This window comes from Furipterus horrens, unplaced genomic scaffold, assembly GCF_987537825.1.
Source record: "Furipterus horrens unplaced genomic scaffold, mFurHor1.1.pri manual_scaffold_6, whole genome shotgun sequence".
In the NCBI taxonomy this organism is placed as follows: domain Eukaryota; kingdom Metazoa; phylum Chordata; class Mammalia; order Chiroptera; family Furipteridae; genus Furipterus; species Furipterus horrens.
The window spans coordinates 139,235,753-139,258,814 of NW_028327176.1; the positions used below are offsets into that span (position 1 = coordinate 139,235,753).

Genomic DNA, 23,062 nt, shown 5'->3' on the forward strand with positions numbered 1-23,062 from the left:
CATATACTATGTTTTTTTCTTTTATGTACATACCTATCACATAGTTTAATTTATAAATGATGCACAGTAAGGGATTAACAACAATAACTAATGATAAAATAGAACAATAATAACAATATACTGTAATAAAAGTTTTATGAATGTGATCTCTCTCTAAAGAGATTCTATAGCATTATGCTCACCCTTCTTATTGTGGTGAATTGGTGGGATCATTCCATAAACAAGGCTGCTGTCATCCAGGCTTTCTGACTATGTTGTCAGAACACAGGCAGATAATTTTGTTTTTGTTTTTGAGAGCACATAGGTTCCTCACTCTGTACACTATGTTTGGCTTTAAATATACCCTGCAGTGCTGCCACGCAGAACCAGAGTTCATCTGTCCTTCCACCTTTTACTCCCTGGTGCCTCCTTTGCACTTATGAATGTAGGTTCTTTGGGCATTTTCTCCCAAAAGAGCTTGTTTTCATGGCAACTGAAGACTTCTTTGGATGGTATCCTTTCTCCTTAGTCAACTTCTTCAACTCTGTCAGGAACACAGCACTTGCTTCTTCATCAGCAGAAGCAGCTTCTCCAGCAATTTTTATATATTTTTAAATCCAAACCTATTCCTGAATCTGTGTGACCATCCCTTGCTTGCAGTAAGTGGTTTAGTGTCACTCATTTCAAGGGATCCCTTACCGAAGTCTTAGTAGAGGCTCAATGCTTTCTGGCACAACACATTGCCATCAGTCAGAACACGTTTTGGGCTCATGTTTTCCAAACACAAATGTGATGCCTTTTGACTCAATACTTATCATGCACTGTGGCTGTAACTTTTGCATTTTGAGGTGAGACAACAAAACTAGCACGGATTTCTTTTTCCTTTTTCACAGTGTCACAGATAAAGGACCCTTTCTTACCTTAGATCGTAGCAACCTCAGCATAATTTTTTCCCCTCCATATTAAGTGAAGAACTTACACCTTTTCACTTAAAGGAAGAACGTTATGGCTACTCTTTGGCATATCCAAACTGCAGCACAACTGCTCTTGTGCTTTGGGGCCATTACTGAGTGAAACAAACTTGCTTGAACAGAAGCACTGTGATACCACATCAGTCCATCAGATACCCTAGATGGCTACTAAGTGACGCAAGCTCCATCTCGCGAGGGAGTGGGCAAACAGGGGAGTTCATCACACTACTTCCTTACAACAATGCACAATTTAAAACTGATAAATTGCTTATTTCTGGAATTTCCCATTTAATTTTTTTTTTTGGTCTGCTCTTGACCTCTGTGACTGAAACCACACAGAGCAAAACTGCAGATAAGGGGGGACTACTGTACTGACTTGTTTGACAATACCCATTTTACAATTGTTCGTTTTATTTTCCCAGTTGAGTTGGAAAAAGGACTTTAAATTTAGGAAAAATGCTTCAAATTTTATTAAAAGAAAGATTTATCTTGGAGGATCTTTACAGGATCACATATCAAAGAAACCATCAATCCACATTACAGATGTTAGAATATTTTATTAACCTTTGAATTTAAATCATGGACCTAGTGTAGCTGAAAAGAGTAGGAGTCTTTCCCACATAATGTACATCTCATAATTTGACATAAATTTATAGCTGCAAATGTAGAAAATTTTCTATAGAATTAAAGCTCCATTTTCCAAGCCTACCCAAAGCTTGGTCTTTGTTTTTTATTGTATTTTTTCATTATCATTTATCCCCCACTATACCCTTTTCTACCTCCACCCACAGCCCTCCCCTCTACAATCTCCACACTGAGTTCTTTCCCTTTTTTATTTCAATTTTTTTGCTCCATCTCTTCACCCCCTCAAACAATCCTCCCTCCAATCAGAGCTGAATCTCTTAGCTCTCATTCAAAGGTTTCTTGGCTTTTACCATCATGCTATACACATAAAGCTCTTCTAATCTGTATCAGATGTCAGTCAACACTAAGTCCTCTCCATTCAAATTCTTATTCCCCATTTAAAATAAGGAAAACTGTAGTTGGGGTATATGGTTGCTAGGTGGAGAGTCTGAATAACTGTGTGCACTTATCAAAGGTATAAACCAGAGCTGTCCAATATATCTTTTGGTTAAAAAATGAAAATAGTTTCTATATACTATTTCATAAGATAGCCATGAGCCTCATGTGGCAATTGAGCGCTTGAAAGGTGGCTATCGTGACTGAAGGACTAACTTTTCAACTTCATCTAATATTTAAAAAATACTTTGTTTTTATGTTTGCAGCAAAATTGAAAGGAAGATACAGAGATTTCCCATATACTCTCACTCCACACATGTACAGCCATCCCATTAACATCCCCCACCGGAGTAGCACATTTGTTACAATTGTTGAACCTACATTAACTCATTATAATCACCTAAAGTCCATAGTTACATGAGGGCTCATTCTTGCCGTACATTTTGGACAACAGTCTTTTATAACATGTCTTTTGCAAATATTTTCTCCCAGTCTGTAGCTTACCTTCTGTTCTCTTGACATTTACTTTTGCAAAACAGTTTTTAATTTTAGTAAAGTCCAGCTTATGAATTATTTATTTCACGTGTTGTACCTTTGGAATTGTATCTCAAAAGTCATCAACATACCTGAAGTCATCTAAATTTTCTTTTATCTTCTTGGACTTTTATAGTTGAATTTTATGTTAAAATCTGTTATCCACTTCCAGTTAATTTTAATAAATGTGTTAAGGTCTGTGTCTAGATTCATTGTTTTTGCACATGAATGTCCAGTTTTTCCAGTGGCATTTGTTGAAAAGCTTATCTTTGCTCCATTGTGTTGCCTTTGTTTCTTTGTCAAAGATTAGTGAACCCATTTAGGTAGGTCTATTTCTGGGCTATTTAACTGGTCCCATTGATCCTTTAGTCTAGTCTTTTACCAATACAGCACCACACTGTCATGATTACTGTAGCTTTATCATAAATCTTAGTCAAGCAGTGTCAGTCCTCTTTGTTCATCTTCTTCAATATTGTGTAAGCTATTCTGATTCTGGAAATCAAGACTTCTGATTTGAGGTATGTTTACATGCCTCTCGGTCCAGGTGTTCAATGATCCGAGCAGCGAGCTGGACAGTCTCTGACTGCTCAGGCCTCAGGATCTTAAAGACATCCTGTGACTTAAAAAGAATCTTGCTGGGTACTCCATCTTCCCTGATGTTGATAAGGAAATCAAACAAAACTAAGCACAAATGGTGTTTAACCTTTATTGCTTTCTGTTAGTGTTTAAGGAACAGTGCATCCATTCCATAGCCTTAAAAGTGATTGGATTTCTCTTTTCCTGTTTTTGAATCTATAGATGATATATAGACTTGTTTATCAGGAAGCATTCTCTTCAGTTAATCTTTTAAGCTTCCTCTGTTGTAAGTTTCAAGTACATTGTAATCATTCCTGGAATTTGCCTGTGAGCTCATTCCTGGACCCTCCCTGTTGATTCAAATATCTGCAAAATCCAATAAAAGGAAGGTGCTTGCACTGCTCAGTGCTGATCCTGCCTGAGCATGCGGCAGCCTGCCGTCCTTCCCACATTCTGTCTGCTGGAATTACTTGCTTGCACTCGACCACAAAGTACTACAACACTATTCGGGATCTTTTGTCACTCTATATAAACTTTAGAATAAGTTTGTTGATATCCATAAAATAACCTGTTCGGATTTTGACTGGGATTGTCATGAATCTATACATCAAGTTGAGAAGAACTGACATCTTGACAATATTGACACTTCCTACCCATGAACATGGTATATCTCTCAAATCATTTAGTTCTTCTTTGATTTATTCATCAGTTTACAATTTTCCTCATATAGATCTTGTACATGTTTTGTTAGATTTATACCTAAGCGTTTCATTTTGGGGGGTACTAATGTAAATGATATTGTGCTTTCAACTTCAAATTCCATTTATTCATTGCTGGTACAATTTAATTTAATATTAATACCTTTCTTTGGCTAGTGGCTACCATTTTAGACAGTACAAGTCTAGTCTATAGAAAATACAACTATGGAGGAGAAAGGGCTAATCAAAAAACTGGTATAAATGACCCATGGACATGAACAATGGATGTAGAATGACTGGGGGAGGGTGGAACAGGGGAAAGCAATGGGGTAAAAGTGGGACAATTGTAATAGAACAATAAAAAAGGAAAATACAGCTATGCGATATTCCTTTTTATGAATTCTCTTTTCAAGGAATAAATGTAAATGTTATTGCTGTACCAAAGTTTAATGTTACACCAAAACATTTACACTAATTTATTCATTTAACATTTATGGAGTATTCAGGCACTATGTACTAGTTGTCTTACTAAATGCTAAAGAACGTTTAGGAACTATTTAGGAACTTAGATTATTAAGAGATGTAATAAATAAAAATTACAGTACATTTTTGCTTGCTATTAGAGACATCTGAATGAAGGATTGTGGATTCAAAGCATATAGAATAACTGTGGGAATTTTAAATGATTTCATTTAAGAATTTTATTTAAGCCAGGACATCATGAAAGAATAAGTTACAAACCAAATAAGGGCAGGGTGGATTGAAGAAGAGGATAGGTATTTCGGAAATGACATGGAATCCTTAAAGGACTTGGTGTGTCTAGGACTCAGCAAGCTATTCTACATGTGTTGTGTAGCAGCAGAGGATCGTGCTAGAAAGTAGACTCTTGGCTGCTTCTGAGAGTCTTACATGATAAGTAAGAAGTTTGGATGGCAATTTGTCACACAGTCTATCATATTCCCCCTATTGTTACAATTTTTTATACTTTATATGAAGTACTTTTTCAAAAATCTGCTTCGTTAGAGTTATAAATTGTTTATGGCAAGATTATGTCTGCCTTACCCAACACTGCCTGCACTCCATGGCATCTGATGGAGAATCATAAAGTATGAGTTACATGAATGAACGTTTTGTTTCTTCTGAAGCTTAATGCCCTTTGGAACCACACCACCTACCATCACCCAAGTTACCTCTCTGACTTGATGTCTGTTGTTCCCCCTCTTGGTTGGCAATCACACAGCCAGACAGTGTGACTGTTTCGTGGTTGTATTTAGTAACAGGTTATATGATTGTGTTCTCTGCATTTTAAATACATCTGGGAACTTTACTAGGAAAGTACATTTGTGGTACTAGACTTGAGTCACCCAGACTAAGATATTGAGAAGGAAAAGAACCTGAAATAACCCCCTTTCATAAGCTCTCTAAGTCATGCGGTTAAAAGCAATTTTTTTAAGTAAAGGGTGAGGTATAAAAGAATGAGGAAGGTACTGCGGACTAAATATCTACTTCTTACTAATGTAGGGGAAAGCACAATAAGCATGCTCCTTCCTTCCTCCATTTCGTCCATAGCCAGATATGCTTATTACCTTATGATTATAACCCTTTATTACTTGGTGGGGCTAATCACCCCCGTAAGAGAAATAGGAAAGGCTCCAGAATACAGGAAAGCAATCCCCAGTCTTTATGGTACTACTTATTCTTGTGCAAAGTAATTACCTTGAGCAGTGTTGCCCACCTGTCTCCTAAAAATATATTTTCTCTGATCCCATGTAAAAATTAAACACGATTCCCTATAGAAGGGATGCTAATTATAGGCACAAGCACATCTCCCTGCCTCTTCCCCCCAAAAAGCAAATAGAGGGCAAAAGAAAAAGTGGTTGATTTCATTATCACTGAGCAGAAACACTGGGGTTAATGCAAATACAGACTAAAGTAACACTTAATTACTGCGCCCTTCCTGAATCCCACCCGCAGTCCTGCAGAGACCTCAAGACCTTGCTCCTTGCAAATCACGCCGGGCTGGTAACCCAAAGAACACACCTCCAGCGCTGGGTGGGAGGGGCCGCGGCTCTTCTGGCCAGTCCCGACCGCGCTGGGTGCGCGCGTTCTGTAATTGCGTTGGCGGAGGCGTATCTTGTCCCTCCGCGCGGCCCGTTCCTTCTCCGCTACGGCTGCCTTTAGGCTGACGTGTCTGCAGTTCTCGGGCAGTGATGGCGGATGCCTGGGAGGAGATCAGGCGGTTGGCGGCTGACTTCCAGCGGGCGCAGTTCGCCGAGGCCACTCAGAGGTGCCGGACCCTCCCTCTCCCTTGTGGCGTCCAAAAGAGCCCCTCGGCGGCCACTCCCGAGACCTGAGGTCGCTGATCCCTGGCCCTTGACTCCGGACTTGCCCAGCCCGTCAGCGGCCCCGCCTCATCCCTCCTCTCCGAGGCGGAATTGGGGTTTTAAGTATAGTCCGTGGCCCGGAAATCCGAAACTTACTGTGCCCCGGAATCCCCCACCAAACCCCATCCTCGTGCGGGCGCGCCCCGCCCCCACGATGGCGGAAGCTGGTGACTTAAAGCTTTCAGTGTCCCTTTAATCCTTACCCGTCGTCAAATCACTGCGGCATCATTGCCTCTTGTAGGCTTCCTGGCCTAGAATGAGCGTGAGAGGGTAACCCCCACGCGGTGCTTGGTAAATACTGTGTTGACTCTTAAAACATTTTACCTTTGGTCCACCAGACGTGCTAGGCCAGACCCGTGGTCCCAGCTGTAATTTTTAGGGGTTCCGGGACACAGACATTTGCTACAAGGCCACTAATTCAGGGGATATGCCCAGAGCACCCTAACTCTGCTTTATAACAGAACACATAATGTTAATAGAATCCTTGTTTAACTGTTGTCAATTTCTTGCCTTCGCGGTTTTTGTTGTTTCTGCGGTTTAAGACCTTAATCCCTTGATGCTGTATTTTAGAGCACAGAGCAAACTATTATGCACGGTTTTCCTAGGCCAGCTCTGCCTACAGACCAACTGGATGAAAGTAGGCCAGAGTTTTATTCTACCTAAATTATATGTCCTCGCTTTTCCATTCAGATTTGAATATTAGAAGCCCGCCTAGGAGAAAGCAAACATGAGGTCCATAATAGAGTGTTTTGTACCCAAATTAAGTATATGGTTTAAATGCATATGAACCTGATTACTCCCAAGTGTTTACTTTAGACTCATCGAAGTACTTATGTTACAGAAATAAAAGAGATTTTGTCATGTAGAACCTGTGGCTCTTTACCAAAACTTTTTTTTAAGCCCCTCTTCATACATCCTGTTAATGTTATTGAACACCAAATGTATCAAGAGGGTTTTTAAAACTTTTGTTTCCCTCAGGTTGTCAGAGCGAAACTGCATTGAGATTGTGACCAAACTGATTGCTCAGAAACAGCTAGAAGTAGTTCACACACTTGATGGGAAGGAATATGTTACTCCAGCCCAGATTAGTAAAGAAATGAGGGATGAGCTACATATCCGAGGTGGTAAGTAATTCCTTAGGTTTTTTTTTTTTTTTTTTCCCCCTACTTCTTGGGAAAGGAATAAACCTTAAAACCATGAATAATAAGTTATTTGGAGGTTTTAAGATCTCCATCTCAATTGTCAATATAGTAACAGCCTTACTATTTTTAACTGGTTCAGGTAAACATAATCATATAATTTAAATGAAGTCAGATACTGTCATTTTACAAAACAGCATTATTATTTTGAGTTCTGTGTCTGTATGTGAGTTAATCAGTTGTTTCTCTTCACAATTCATGAATTTACTGCATAACTCAGGAGGGTACTTAGTTGCCTATTAGAGTGGTAATTATGAAGAGATTTTACAGCATTGTAGATTGTTGAAAATCAAAGTTGTACTGTCATGCCCCCCCCCCTTTTAACTTTAAGTAGTTGCAAATTAGAAAAGAATTCAATATGATGCTATACCTGTTACACTGTAGGACATGCTATTACAAGCACACACGTAAAGTTTTTGTTTTCCTTTGTCTTTTAATTTTTGAACAAACTACAGAGCTAATTTGAACACTGATTAAAATATGAAATCAACTCTTCATTAGATGTTATCAGATAAACCCTTGGTGTTTGTTTTCTTTATTTTCCTACATAGTGCTAATAAAACGTTAGCTATAATTTAAAATACTTAACATTTTTTTTTCTAACAGGTGGAAGTTACCAATTTTAAATAATTGAAAAAATAATTCATCTGAATTTAGTTGTCAATATCTCTTTGGTCATAGTAGATATATTGTGAAGGGAGATAAATAGCCTCCTTAGGTCTGATCAACTTGTGTATCAGTTGATTCTCATAATTGGCCTAATATGGTAAATGATACTTTGAAAATAAAGCATTGCCTAGGCCTTCAGCCATGAAGACTTAAGCAGCTAATGGTTTGTATTTGAAGATTATTATCGTGGCTGTATGACCTTTGTTAAAGTAGGACTTCAAGCTGTCTAGAATGTAAATCTGTTAGAATTTACAGTTTTTGGCTAGTGTGTACTTATACATAATTTAAAATAAATGAATGTCTTTTCTTTAAAGGTCGAGTAAACATTGTTGATCTGCAACAGGTAAATTTTTAATTCATAACATTTTTTTCCTATGAATTGTCAATATTTTGATGCTATGAATTTTTCAGTGTTTTAAGTATTTACTAATACAGTTATCAGATTTTGTATTATATTTCTCAGTGATATCAGATTTTCTATTATATTTCTCATTAATATTATATCAGATTTTTGCATTATATTTCTTACTAATATTATATCAGATTTTTGTATTTCTCACTAAATTCTTAATTTAAAAAGTCCTGACTTAGTGAATCAGTTTAATAAGTTCTTTCTTAGTTGAATTGCTTATTCTTTATTCTTTACCAAATAAACTCAAATGTGTCATTTTATGTGCTTACACAGTTTATGTAATTTTGGGAGAAAAATCACTAGTTTCATGTTTACTCGTCTTTAGTATATGGAAATAATAGAGAAATATAAACAAATAGAAGGTATTTTTAGAAAATATAAGTGCACATGTCATGACCAAGGTACCCTGTATACAAAAAGCTGGTGAATCTTGTGTATAATGGTGCCTATTATATGAAAATGTAACTTCTTACTACAAACTTTCCTAGAGAGTATGAGTGTAATTGGTCAGAAATGAAAATAAATAAGCAATAATCCTCTACTTTTTTATTTGACTAAGAGTTTTTACAATATTTCAAATAAATTTGAAATTCATCCAAGAGTAAGTTTTTAAAAAGGTATTTCTAAATATGTAATTCTGAACTTACGAAACAATATGAACCTGTCACTGATAGAATTTGTATTTATTTTCCAGGTAATTAATGTGGATTTGACTCATATTGAAAATAGAATTGGTGACATTGTTAAATCAGAAAAGCATGTTCAGCTAGTGTTGGGACAACTGATAGATGAGTAAGTAAAATATTTAAGTGCACTTTGTTGTGTAGCTTTTTTTTTAATAGTGTTTAAATTTAGAATAATTGTAGCCAATTCAGTATTTTGTTTAGAACTCTTATAATGCCGATTTTCAATATAAGGATCATTGTATTTAAAAAGTAAGTGCTTAGTAGTGTGGAGTAGTTGGAAGTAATACAAACTTAGATTATTTTTTTTTATCTTAACACAAAACATAATTTTTGCAATTTTTCCTATGTGATCGTAACACTGAAAGAAAATTAAACAATAGTAATGAAAATGACTGCAAAATTTCTGTTGTTTAAAGAAATCTAACACTTATCACTTGCTTAACCTTATATTCAATAACATAGATTTAAAAAAAAAATGATTTTCAGAATATGAGTAATGGATAGTGTTTACCTAAACATACCCTATTCATTAATTTTGGGTCATACTTTATTGCAATGCAACAGAAGTTAAACATAGAAGATAATTGGTTACATTTGTTTGTTTTTACTAGAAACTATTTGGATCGTTTAGCAGAAGAGGTAAATGATAAATTGCAAGAAAGTGGTCAAGTGACTATATCAGAACTGTGTAAAACCTATGATCTTCCTGGAAACTTTCTGACACAGGTATTTTTTTTCTTAATAGTAAAATGTGTCTTTTCAGAAAAATAAACCAAAGACTTTTAATGATGTGGGGGGAGCTAGGCTTTCTTACCATTAACTGCTTTTTGGCAAATGTTTGACTATTGGTGTTGAAGCAACATATTTTGGGTGTACTTATACATTGGTGCTGGCTGGTTTGGCTCAGTGGATTGAGCATCGGCCTGCGAGCTAAGTGTCGCTGGTTCGATCTTCCAGTCAGGGCACATCAGAGAAGGAAAACTCTGACTCCAAAAAACCTCCGCTGCCTTGCGGCATACCTCTTCAGGGGAAAGGCTAAGGGAGTAAACCCCGACAGAAAATCCGGAGCCGGAGTCCCTAAGGCGGTTCGACGTTGTAGTCAACACCGGCAACTCCTGCGGCGCACCTGAAGCCAAGCTGTATTGACTCCGTCTTTCCCTTGGACCCTTCAGCTGCGAAGAGAGGGGGGGTCTGCTGCATGGGCAACAGCAGACCCTCCATATCACCCTGCCCAGGCTCTGTAGCTTCAGCTTCACTGGAGAGGACACTCCAGCGCCATCGCAAGGTGTCGATTCAACACGGGAGGAGACAGATACCGTGTCACTCCCGAGTCGGACTGCACAGCCATTCTCGGTGGTGCAGATAGACTCTTAAGAAGCTACACCATCGTCTCTCGAGACGGACGGCTGCCGAATAATACATTGGTAGCTCTGGTGAGACTGGTTAGACGTGATTATAATCTTCCTGGGCCTAGAGATATTGTAAAAATAATTAATAGACCAAGTACTAGGCCTGCTTTTATGCAATAGCAAAAAAAAAAAAAAACACACGCATAAATTTATAGGTTTATTTACTGATTCTGGTATCAGCTATACAGAAATTTTAATCAGCATGTCTATAGTTCTGATCGCCCAGTTATATTTTAAGAAATAACTGATGAATATTATAATTTAGGGGGGGTGCTACTAGCATTTGTTGGAAAAGGCCAGGGATGTTGCTAAATATCCTGCAATGCACAAGACATCCCTCAACAAAGGATTTCCTTGTCCAAAATGTCAATAGCACCAGCCTTTTAATGCTACCTTTTTTCCTCCTCTAAACTGTCAATGTGATTGGAAGAAGAATCAAGGAATCTCTGATAATCTTTTCATTTTAGGTATTTGTGTCAGTAGTCGATTTACACTGTAATAACAGTGCCACCTAAAAATAGAGGCTATTTTCATGTTTGTTTGCTTTCTTCTTTCTAAAGATAGCTTGACATTTTAGAATTATGGAAGTCCATTTAATACAGTGGAAAGTACATGGGCTTTTAGACCTTTATTTGAATTCTGTCTATGCCACTGCTTAGTTATTCACTGTTAGAAAAATTACATTTCATCTCTTTTGTACTTAAACTTGCATATCTGTAAAATGGGAATAATTATCTTTTTTCATAAACTTCAGTGGGGTTATGTATGTGGTATACCTAGTGAAATGTCTGGCACAATGAAGGCACTCAATAAGTGATGGTTCTGTTTTATACTTACTGGAGTAAATAAGTGAAAAGCCAAATTTCTTGATAGTATATACCACTTTAAGAAAAATTTATAAAAATTTACCTAACCATAATTGCATGAAATTAATTTATACCACCAACAGATTTATTCATTTTAAGAGAGTGATTTCTCCTCATTGCATCTAAAATACCATTTTGTGTATAAATGTATTTTACATAGTATTTCAGTGGCCTAGGTTCTATTTTAAATGAAAAAATACATGTTAATCACAGAAGATCAAAAATCTATTTTTAAAACTCTTCTTTAAAATATCAGAATAGATATAAATGATTTTTGTAAATAAAACTGCTGCTGATACATTTTGGAAATGAATATGATTTCTTAATGTTTTTAGTTCTAATTTTTCTGAATATCACAGGCAGTATTATGGAAACTCATTAAAAAGTTGTTTGAAAAGCATTTTTCTATGCCATGAAAGTATCAGCTAGGCTTACCTGAGTTGATTTAACATCCTGGGATGTGAGATATGTCTAGACTTAATTCAGATGGCCCTGACTCCAGTTACACTATAGCTGTGGAGAAATACTCTCCTAATGTTACTAAGAAACCAGGTTTTCTGCCAGTGTAGATTTCTGGGCACAGATAACTTGTTAATTTTGCATCAAAGAAGATAACTTTTCAGGTCTTGTGTCTTCCTAGATTGAAAAATCTTAGGATAATTTTTATCTCCCTCTGTTTGTGTTAGAAGCTGCAGAAAGAGTCTTCTCCAAGGCTCATATGTATGTCTTGGCTGACTGTATGCTTCAGATTGCCTATTTCTAGAAAAGTGGTTCATCGATCGTTTTTATTTTACATTAGAAATAGTTCTATTAGCAGGTAGCTAAGCCCTTAAATATCAGCTATTTGACTCACTTAGTTCTTGGCTCTGCTGGGAGATTATATTTCCTAGATCCTAAATGTTGATTTTGGCTTATACATCTTACTGATGCTTGTTGGGGTTTCTCTATTATATGATTAATACAACATTGGCATGCAGCATGACTTTAGTGTGACTATACAAATGTATATATGTAATTTTTCCTTTCAAATGTATAAAAATTTGAATTTTTACTCCCAGGCACTAACTCAGCGACTAGGTAGAATTATTAATGGACACATTGATCTTGATAACAGAGGAGTGATATTTACTGAAGCTTTTGTAGCTCGACATAAAGCACGCATCCGTGGACTGTTCAGTGCCATTACCCGGTAAGCAAGTTTTAAAGTCTGTATATTTCTTTGATCATGGTTTATATCATTTTTGTTCTAGCAGCTTTTATTTTAAGCCCAGCCTCATTCCATACCCTAGTTTATTAAACAGATAGAAGGGGAATGTCTATGAAATGGGAGTGGGGATTCCAGAGCCCTAGAATGTATGTAGCTGCTGAACTCTCTTAACTCACATCTCTGTCTCCCTACCTTCACCACCCACGTGGCCCCAGATGTACTTCTGCAGACTCAGATCAGTGTGTAAAGTCTCTCTGGGATCATGAAAAAGGCAGTTTAAAGTCAGAAGTTCTTGGGTCACAGCTCTACACACAATAACAGTATGACCTTGAGGAGATAAGTCATTTGCTGAATTTCTTTGGGTCTTAGATGGGGCTAGATGATTTTAGAACTCTATTAAACAACATTCTACAGTTCTAATGAATAACAGTGTTATTTTGAAAATCACTTCATCATTTCTAAAATAAGAATTTTCTAAATGTTTTAGGCCTGTGTGTCAGATTCCAGTGTGGACTTAAGAAAGCCTACATTTTCAGTTATCTTCTCTCTGCTGTCATAACTTTATCTCAGTGGTTTTGGGGTCCCACCAGCCTTTAAATATGTTCAGATAGATCCATTTGAAAACAATAAAACCTCTCTCAACCCCATCATCCTCTGCGTGTACTGACTTGTTTCTTGAAGTGAACCTTCTTAAAAGTTGATGTCTACATTTACTGTCTCAGTGTTCTTACCTTCTGTCAGTCTCAACCCACCCATCTCGCTTCCGCCACTTACAGAGCAATGATGTCAGTATCACTGAAGCTAATGGGTATTTTCTGTCCTTGTTTTACATGACTTTGCAGCAACACTGAACTCCAATTATGTCTTCCTTCTTGAAATATTCTCATATTCTGCCCCCTTTGTTAAACATCACACTTTCCAGTTTCTTTTTACGTGGTGTCAACCATTTTCCCAAGGAGCCTCAGTTCCTTTTGGTAGTATATGGTATTTAGAAACCAAGATCTGTATACTAGGTTGCTTATTACTGTTTGATTGTCACTGCTTCCAAGCCCTTTGAGCAGACAAACTAAGGAATATGCATACACACATGTATACACCCTACTCTCTCCATATATGCATATTTCTGTATCTTTATGGGTATCAAAAACCATGCGTTCATACCAAAACCTCTAACTCCCTTGCAACACTGGAAGTTTTGTTGTAGTTTTCTCCTTTTTCATATTTGTAACTCCCTCCTATGGTAAGAAACCTAGCTCCCATTTTCTTCAATATATTTTCTTACGATTAATTCCCTGTTATGTGACTGATCTCCCACTGCTGCTACATCTTTCTTCCCTGCAAGGAAGGAGGCCTTCTTTACTCCACATAGGCTATTAGAGCTTTCACCGGATCACCATCTTAGCACAAGAAACTGGTAATCATAGTTGTTTCTGAGAGAGGAACTGAGGAGCCAAGTGATAGGAATGGACAGGGACTCAGTTTTGTAATTTTTTAATACTCTATGCATTTATTTGTAGTCAAAAAAATAAAAACTACTGACAGTTTTTTTACCATTATGTTGAGTATAGTTATCAGATACAACAAATAATGTAGGGGTGGGTCAAAGTAGGTTTACAGTTGTGAGTATGCGAAACAGAGTTAATAAATCTATTATCATAATGATAACCTGCATGTCTTTTTGCCTTTTTCCATATGAACAACTGTAAACCTACTTTACCCATCCTGTATTTTTATGATTCATAGTAGCCTTGAGCTTCTCTATGTAGAGGTATTATCAAGCCATGAGGGTAAAACAAATTCTGAGCCTCAAAAGATGTTGCTGGTCTGTATGGCTTCCAGATAGTTCCACTTAATGCACCATATCTTCATATCTGCCTCTTAAATATAGAGAACCACCTGCTTTTCTAGTCTATCTTCAGAGAAAATACCTGCATCTCTGACCAAAAAAGGATTTATATTTATTGTTATTATTAGTAGCCAGAAAGGGAAGCAGAAAGTAATGAGTGAGAAAGTGAGATATGTAGTTATAGTAAACTACATTGTTTTCTAAATTAAAATAAAATTGAGCAGCTAAATGTCATTGTACAAAAAAAGTTAGAGATTTTGTGCAGTTCAATTAGGCATTTATTCAACACCCACAATAAATTATGCACCCAGAACTTTTAAGATAAACTTCTTCAAGGAGCCCTCTGTTTTTCTAGAAATGTGTTCAGGTAGAAGAGGACAGAATGCGCACACACACACGCACACGCACCAATAAACCTGAGAAGGCTAAGAATTTATAAGATGAGGAACTCAGTGTACCTAATTGGACCTGATTGATTTGGAAGCTCTAGGTAATTTAACTGAAAAATTTGGGTAAAAATTTAATACAAAACAAATTGATCCATATAAGAATTTGGTAAAAATAATAATTTAGTCAAAAATTTCCAAACACAGCGATTTTAAATATGTACCAGTTTATACCCAGACAACTGTTACTGCTCTCCCAAGTTTGTCACAGGGAACTTTATAACATCTTAAAAATTCAACAATAGAGGATTGATTAATGTTGGGTTATCTTAAAAGTTTCTTAATTATATGCATAAAAATAAAAACATAAACTACACTTAAACCAGAGTATAGGCATAATCAGCTTAAAATGAATAATGAATAGGGAAAAGAATTATGGTCAGAAAAAGTCAGGATCCTTTTTTTATAGTTTCCCTAGTGAAAAAAATTATAATTATTATAAAAGAAAGGTACTCACATGATATACCCAAAATAAATGAAAACATGTGTCTGCGTAAAGACATGAACACCGATTTTTGTAGAGCATTATTTATGATAGTCCCAAACTTGAAACAACCAAAATGTGTATCAAGTGATGGATGAGTGGATAACCAAAATGTGGTATGTCCATACAATGGAATGCTGTTCAGTGATAAAAAGGAAAACATACAGGGTCATACTTATTGAATCTCAAAAACATGCTAAGTGAAAGAAGCAAGACATGAAAGATCACATGTTGATTTCATTTTCATGAAATTTTTAGAAAGACAATTTATAGGGGCAGAAAGCAGATCATTGGTTCTCTAGGTCTAGGGGTCCCAGGAGGAATTAGCTGAAAACATCAATGTAGAAAATTTGGGGTAATGGATATGTGCTAAAACTGGATTGATGGTTCCTCAACTCTGATTTTATAAAGATCATTGAATTGTATGAGTATATTTACAGTTGGTTGGATTTTTGATATATAGATTACACCTCATTAAAACATTTTTTTTAAATGCATAATCATTACAGAAGATTGATAAGCAAAACAAGAGGATTTTAAGTTGATCCTCCTCAAGTCATCCACCTAATCTGGGAGTATATCATTTTAAGACTCAGTACATCTGTGGTCTCATTTTTCTTCAGCAATAGAATCATATAACATTCACTTGACTATTCCCAAGTAGGGAGAGAGCCTCCCAGACAGAAAGAATAAAGAAAAACATACATACAATAAAGGGCAAGGCAGACAGTTAGGTATCACTAAATCTGAGGTGAAAATTTTAGTGGGAAGGTAAATTGATCCCAGACTGGGAAGACAAATCTTTCCTTTGGTATTTCAGTAGCATAATTCTCTTCTAAGGATGTACAACATGATGTAGTTTTTGCCTTCATTTATTTGTTGCATATTAATTGATGTTTTTCTAAACTATCCTAGTTATTTTTAGATTCATAAATATGTATAACTATAACAAGTAAAAGATTTGTGTTTTGTTTTTCCATAAAGGCCTACAGCATTGAATTCTTTGATATCAAAATATGGATTTCAGGAGCAGCTTCTTTACTGTGAGTTTGGTTTAAATTATGTCACCTAATTAGTTGCTGAACAGACTATTAATATAAGAATTACTGATTTTAATGTTTTTATCTCTTTTAATTTTAAAACTTATGTAACCAAAATATTTCTGGTTGAAAAATTTCTCTGTACTAATTTTCATGAATGTTTCTGTTTTACCTACCAGATTGTTTATGGTTGGCTACCACGAAGGAGTGGAATGAAATAAAATTGTGTATGTGTGTGTGTTAGTGTGTAAATACTCTGTTAGGCATATACATATATAGAGAGAGATTTAAAATTGTAGTATTAAGAATAATTTTTACTTTGTTTCTTACAGATTTTTAATACATGTTTTAATATGAAGTAGTGTTTGTCTAAAAAGATTTTAGAAAGATTTTTAGCAGTTAAAATATATTCTTAGTATTCAAGCCAAATAGTACAATAATATCTCCAAAATAATGTGGTTTATTACCTATTTTGTGTGTGTGTTTTTGTGAATCTTTTTTGAGGGTTTGAATGTTATTTTAAAGCTTTGCTGAAATAATATTGAAAAGTAGTAACTTGATCTTTTGATTCATATCTCAGGAAATGTAAGAAATAAAAATGGAAAAATTCAAGTATAGAACAAAATATTATTTTTTATTCACTATGTTTTTCCAAATATGGAATTAAATTTAAATCTTTAAGGTGTATTTAAAATTAAAATGTGACATATTTTGGAATCTACATAAGTGGGGGTAGGTGAGATTTCATTATAATGTAAAGTTCTTCAAGTAATCATTGGAAGCTTGATAACTTTGGTTTGAATTTAGTGTTTAAGATTGTGTTGCAGTTTATTGAGAAATCTAAACTTTTCTGATGAATTCTAATTTACTCAGTATTGTCTGAATTTATATGTAAACTGATCTTTATTTCTGTTAAAGGCTAACTTTCATAGATCTTATTTGTGCCGGACATCTCTTGAATGTGCTTTCTGATGTACTTAGAAATAATTCCTTCCTATCTGCTTTGTTTTTGTTTTTTTGTTTTTTGTTTTAGGAGATTTTTATATTTAGTTTAGTTAAATGTTATTGTTTAAGTAAAAAGTATAACTGCAGTTAGTCATAGCACTATCCAGTTCTCAGACAGACATCAGTCTTTCGATGGTGGCTGTGATGGTGGTGGTAGTGTTATTTAGTTAACACTTTTTGAGTGCTTATGATATGCTAGCTACAGTTTCAAGCATTTTACTTAAATACAACCACCCTATGAAATAGGTATTATTATCCCCATTTCACAGATGAGAAAATGAAAACATAAGTAAAATGACTTGTCCAGTGTTTGTCAGCTAGAGGGTGACAGAGTTGAGATTTGGATTTAGGCTGTCTGCATCCAGATCCATCCTCTTAACCATGGCATTATACTTCTTTTTATAGGTAGCACTAACATGTGTCACTCCAATTTAAACAGTGGAAGTATAATAACTTATAAAAATTTTCACAGCTTTATTTCACATTGTTGTTTCTAATATGATCTAGGTATCTTGATTTTTCTAAATATACTAATATCTATTCTCAAAATATTTAATCATCTGCTTTTGAACAAAACATGAGATTAAATAATGGCATGGGTTTTTTTTCCAAAATTACTCAAAGTAAAAATTCAGTGTTACTAAGTTTTTACAAGTTCAGCATCTTTAGCTAGTTACTAAAATTTTCTGATTTTATGACCTGAGTATTCTCATAGATGGCAGAAAAGTTTTGTCTAAAATATAATGTCTTCATTTATTCAATTTAGACTTTAAATTGCGTTTTTAAAGGGGAAGAATAACTAAATTGTAAAATACTAAAGTTTGGGAGCTTTATGAGATTTATACCTGCTTTGATTTATTTCTATTTGGTTTTGTTTTAAGCTGTCCTTGAGGAACTTGTTAATAGTGGACGCTTACGAGGCAACGTGGTTGGTGGGAGACAAGATAAGGCGGTGTTTGTGCCTGACATCTATTCCAAAACACAAAGTACTTGGGTGGATTCCTTTTTCAGGCAGAATGGCTATCTAGGTAACTTTTTATCTTAAGATACTAAAACTTCTTTCTAATACTAACAGCATCTTAGAAAGTTTTTTAACAGTTCTCTTTGAGAGTAAAAGTAGTCACACTGTAGGTTTTTGTGGGTCTTGGAAATTGAGTTTAATTCCATAGTTATTGAACTGTTATAAAAAGTCCAAAAGCCGGCATTACTTATCACCAACCATCCAATGATGTACAACTTCAAGTATTTTTTAATACATAAAAAGTAATTATACTTACTATGTTTTATGAGATTGCCTAGTTCTTCAGGTATAATATCTTAGAAATATTTTTAATGGCTATCAACTTTATAGTGTTCATTTTTATTAGGTATCCAATATTTCAGAAACATTGAAGATATTCTAAATTTGGTTTTTGAGGTTCTCTGTCATTTTGATAAAGTAGATTGATTGAATTTAGTCATTAAAGCAATTAGCAAATATGTATCTCACTTCAATTTTATAACCCAAGTCAAACCACATAGAGATCAGTTGCTTTCTCAGTACTAAACCTGTACGTGAGTCATTAGTGTTGGAATACTTTAAATGCGTGCTAGAATACAGGGTGTGGCTTACGTTTTCTTGACTTTCTGTAGTGTCCTTTCCAGTTTCTTCAACCATGGACTTGGATTAGAACTTAGTTATAATTGGTTTTCTTAAACATGATTATTCAGGGATGGAGACAGGACAATAGATATCTTCAATAACTTTAATGGTTGTAACTTAAGTCTTCATTTTTTACTTTTGTGTTATATGCTAAACCTCTTACTAGTTTAAATTAGACTGACGAATTAACTTTGTCCTAAATTGTCTGATGAAACATTTGAAAAATAAATTCAATTGCTTTATTTAACTGTAATAAGCAAAATAAATTCCATTGTTTGTCTCTTTACTTAAATCATTACATTCTCCTTTATCCACCCTTCCTACTTTTATTTCTCTGTAGTTCTCATGTTTCCCTTTGACCTCTCAATTGGAGAGGGAGTAAAGCAACTGGGATTGTGGAAGTACTTGAACCCATTTTTCTGTAAATATGTTTAGCAATAAAAATTTGGAAGTTACTATAAGCAGGGAATGGGTTGTGGTACATTTCTATGCTTTATTCTTAAAACAAACAAACAAAAACAACTATATTAAAATACAGTGCATCCACAAAGAATAGGGTTTGGTAGAATTTAATTTTTTTCTAAGATGTCTGAAAACTGTGAGATTGACAACTCTATTCCAACCTTGTGATGTATTTCTAGAATTTGATGCTTTGTCCAGACTTGGAATCCCAGATGCTGTGAGCTACATAAAGAAAAGATACAAGAATGCACAACTCTTGTTTTTGAAAGCCGCTTGTGTTGGTCAAGGACTTGTAGATCAGGTGGAAGCATCAGTAGAGGAAGCCATCAGCTCTGGAACATGGGTTGATATTGCAGTATGTTTTGTTCTTTTTCTTCTTAATTTTTCTTTAAACCAATGACAGCTGATATTTCACTAGTATATGGCCAGTTTAAGAATTAGGATACATAAAGGTCTTGGCTTTAAAGCCAAAATCTAGCAGTCATTGTTTCAACAAAAATAATCTTAATCATTTTATGCTTGAAAATTTTCTGGTTTTTGAAGTTAAGTGACCTTTTGGAAATGTATAGTCAACAGTCAGGATTCTGGAAATCTCAAACAATCAAACACTATAGCACTTAAGTCCTGCCACACAGAAACTGATGAGACTTCTCACAATCTTATTCAAGCCATTTACAGCTTTACTGGCATCAGGCTTCCTGCCTCATTATCTGTTAATCTCTTCTAATATGTTAACACAAGCTGCATTAGCACTGATAGCCTTTTACAGTGTTCAGTGTTGACCTGCCTTTATTATGACAAGAGGTAAGGGTAGGTGAAGAGAATGAAACAAAAAGCCAGTTCATTATTTACTAGTTAAGACCCAGACTCTTTATACAGCAGAAAATAGCTTGTTCTGGATATATGAGTTCCAAGAGACTACAGATATAAGGATTTATTTATTCATTGAACAAATTAAGTGCCTTCTGTGTGCCAGGCACCATTTTACTTGCTGGGAATGTTGTGTCCCGAGAAGGTTCCTGCTGTCAGGGAGGGGTACTTCATTGGGAGTAAATAGTTAATAAAAATGATCATTTCAGATACTAGAAAGAGCTAAAAAGAAACATATTTGGGAGGTAAAGTTACCTAGATTTGATGGTGGATTGTTTGTAAGTTTATAAGACACTGAGTATGACTTGTAGGTTTGGAACCTAGTTAGCTGCATGGAGAGTGTACCTTTAATTGAGATGGGGAAGAGTAGGAGCAGGTGGCCGCAAATCAGTGTTGTTTGGACATGTTAAATTTGAGATGCCTGTTAGGCACAGGAATAGGAAGCAGTAGGAGGTATTAGTCCAGAACTCAGAATGACGATGAGAGCAGAAATATAATGTGAGAGGTTATCAACATGTCGATGGTTCTGAAAGTCATTGGACTTAACTAGATCATCTACAGAGAGCACATATGTAACAAATAGTTTATCTATAATATATTGCATTTATACCTTTTCACTTGTTTGTAATTCTAGCCTCTGCTACCCAGTTCTTTATCAGTTGAAGATGCTGCAATGTTGCTTCAACAAGTGATGAGAGCATTCAGCAAACAGCCTTCAGCTGTAGTCTTTAGCGACACTGTTGCAGTCAGTGAAAAATTTATAAATGACTGTACAGAGCTCTTCAGTGAACTGATGCACCAAAAAGCTGAAAAGGTATGCCAGATTTCCTTTCACCTAGCAATCTTAACAGTGTTCTCATCTGGTATCTTTTTAAAAAATGGGATAAGCTGTACACTCAAAAATGAACACCATGTTTTATACATCATTTTCCTTTACTGAATCATTCCTTTTTATTTTCTCTCCTAAGTGGTGGTATTCTCCTTCTTTGCTCCCATCAGGAATATTAGTTAGAACTTATGGAGCTGCTTTTATGAATTAAAATCATAAAAGTGAAATTATACACTTCACAGTTCAGTGAAATGAAGGTATTGGCCCAACATTAAAATCCATAAATACACAGTGTATTTATCCATCACTGCATAACATATTTACTAAATCTATCGGAGCCTCATTAATTTTACCCATTTGGGGTACACAGACTAGTTAATTTACTGAGGAAAGAAGGTGTTTGTTACTATCAAAATTGATTGGTTCCTCAGAGCAACTACTGTCAAAGTAGAGGTCATGCCAAGTCTGTTTTAAGGACTATTCAGTTCATGTTTCTAGTTAGAACACCATCTACTTATAAAGCCTACTCACAAATAGGTAGAACAAGCCCATTTATCTTAGACTGTTAATAAGTTCATGAGCTTATTAAATATATAAATAATTTATTTATATATAGTCCTTTTAAGCTCTTAAATAGTCTAATAACAATTTTCTACATTTGAAGCTGCTAAGTAGCAGAGAGGAGTAAGAAGTACACAGCATTGATATCAGTAAACTTGAATTCTATTCTCAGCTTGTTTACTGTTTGAATTTGGACAACTAGACCTCCAGTTTCCTCATCTTCAAAGAAAGGATAGTGATACCTACTCTCAAAAGGATAAATGTAAATAAAGGAAAGATGTATGTAAAATGTCTGCTACATGTTAGCTCCCAGTTACTAAATGCCAATCTTATTTTTATTTGTGTCCTTTTGCTAAAATAAGAACTTAACATGGTCATCAGTTTCTTTCCTTGTGCTCCTCCCTCCAAACACAAAAATAAATTCAGAAACAAAGCTGATTCTATCATTTGAACTGTCAACATTCTAGATTTTTTTTTGGGCGCGGGGACCAAAAGGGAAGTCTCATTTTTAACATGAAAATGGACTTTTATCACTACAAATATGAACTGTTTTCCATGATAAAGAACCAGTTTCCTAACTGGGAAATAGTTCATTGTTCTTAACATAAGTTTTTAAGAAGCAGAAAAGAATGAATCCAGAGGTAGGGGGTGGGTTTATATGCTAAGTGTGCAATTCATATATGCTTATTATGGTGGAGTGAGGTAATCTCAGATATTCTGGGAATGGCCCTGGATTTGGGAGTCTTGAAAAGAAAGGGAGTATGGTCATCTGCTAAGCTGAGGTAAGACCAGCCAGAACAGCTGAAGAGGATCACATCTGATGCTGTGTGATCAGTTGTTTAGTGACCAGATAGGATTTCTCATTAGCTGACACTAGATACAAAAGTCTAAGGTTAGCAAAGAAAGAGACTGATTTTTGGCACAGATACAGTTGCAGTGGCAACTGTGAGACATAGCTCTTAGCAATGAAACCAAACAATAATTAGGATGTGAGTATAAAGACAACTTTTATTTTATGCTTTTTTTAATGTTACATATTTATGCCTACCAAAAAAAGAAAGCATGTTTTATTTTAGGAGATGAAAAATAATCCTGTTCATTTAATAACTGAAGAAGATCTGAAACAAGTCTCCATTTTAGAAAACATTAATACAAGTAAAAAGGATAAAAAAGATGAACGAAGAAGGAAAGCAACAGGTAATAAATTATTAAAAAAGAAGATTCAAAGATGAGTTTTTCGTTTGTTGCAATTAACTCTGCATGTGTT

At 35.3% G+C, this 23,062-nt stretch overlaps 1 protein-coding gene across 1 annotated transcript in view; it reads left to right on the forward strand.

Moving 5' to 3' along the window:
* Window positions 1–5,926: 5,926 nt before the first annotated feature.
* UFL1 (UFM1 specific ligase 1) overlaps window positions 5,927–23,062 on the forward strand; it is a 29,856-nt gene continuing 12,720 nt past the window's right edge. Inside the window, exons 1-11 of the mRNA XM_090279691.1 lie at window positions 5,927–6,065; window positions 7,141–7,286; window positions 8,345–8,373; window positions 9,137–9,234; window positions 9,740–9,854; window positions 12,462–12,592; window positions 16,371–16,429; window positions 18,313–18,459; window positions 19,715–19,890; window positions 21,040–21,219; window positions 22,872–22,992. Coding sequence (XP_090135817.1) covers window positions 5,989–6,065; window positions 7,141–7,286; window positions 8,345–8,373; window positions 9,137–9,234; window positions 9,740–9,854; window positions 12,462–12,592; window positions 16,371–16,429; window positions 18,313–18,459; window positions 19,715–19,890; window positions 21,040–21,219; window positions 22,872–22,992 — 1,279 coding nt within the window. The 5' untranslated portion in view covers window positions 5,927–5,988. The remainder of the gene's footprint in view (window positions 6,066–7,140; window positions 7,287–8,344; window positions 8,374–9,136; window positions 9,235–9,739; window positions 9,855–12,461; window positions 12,593–16,370; window positions 16,430–18,312; window positions 18,460–19,714; window positions 19,891–21,039; window positions 21,220–22,871; window positions 22,993–23,062) is intronic.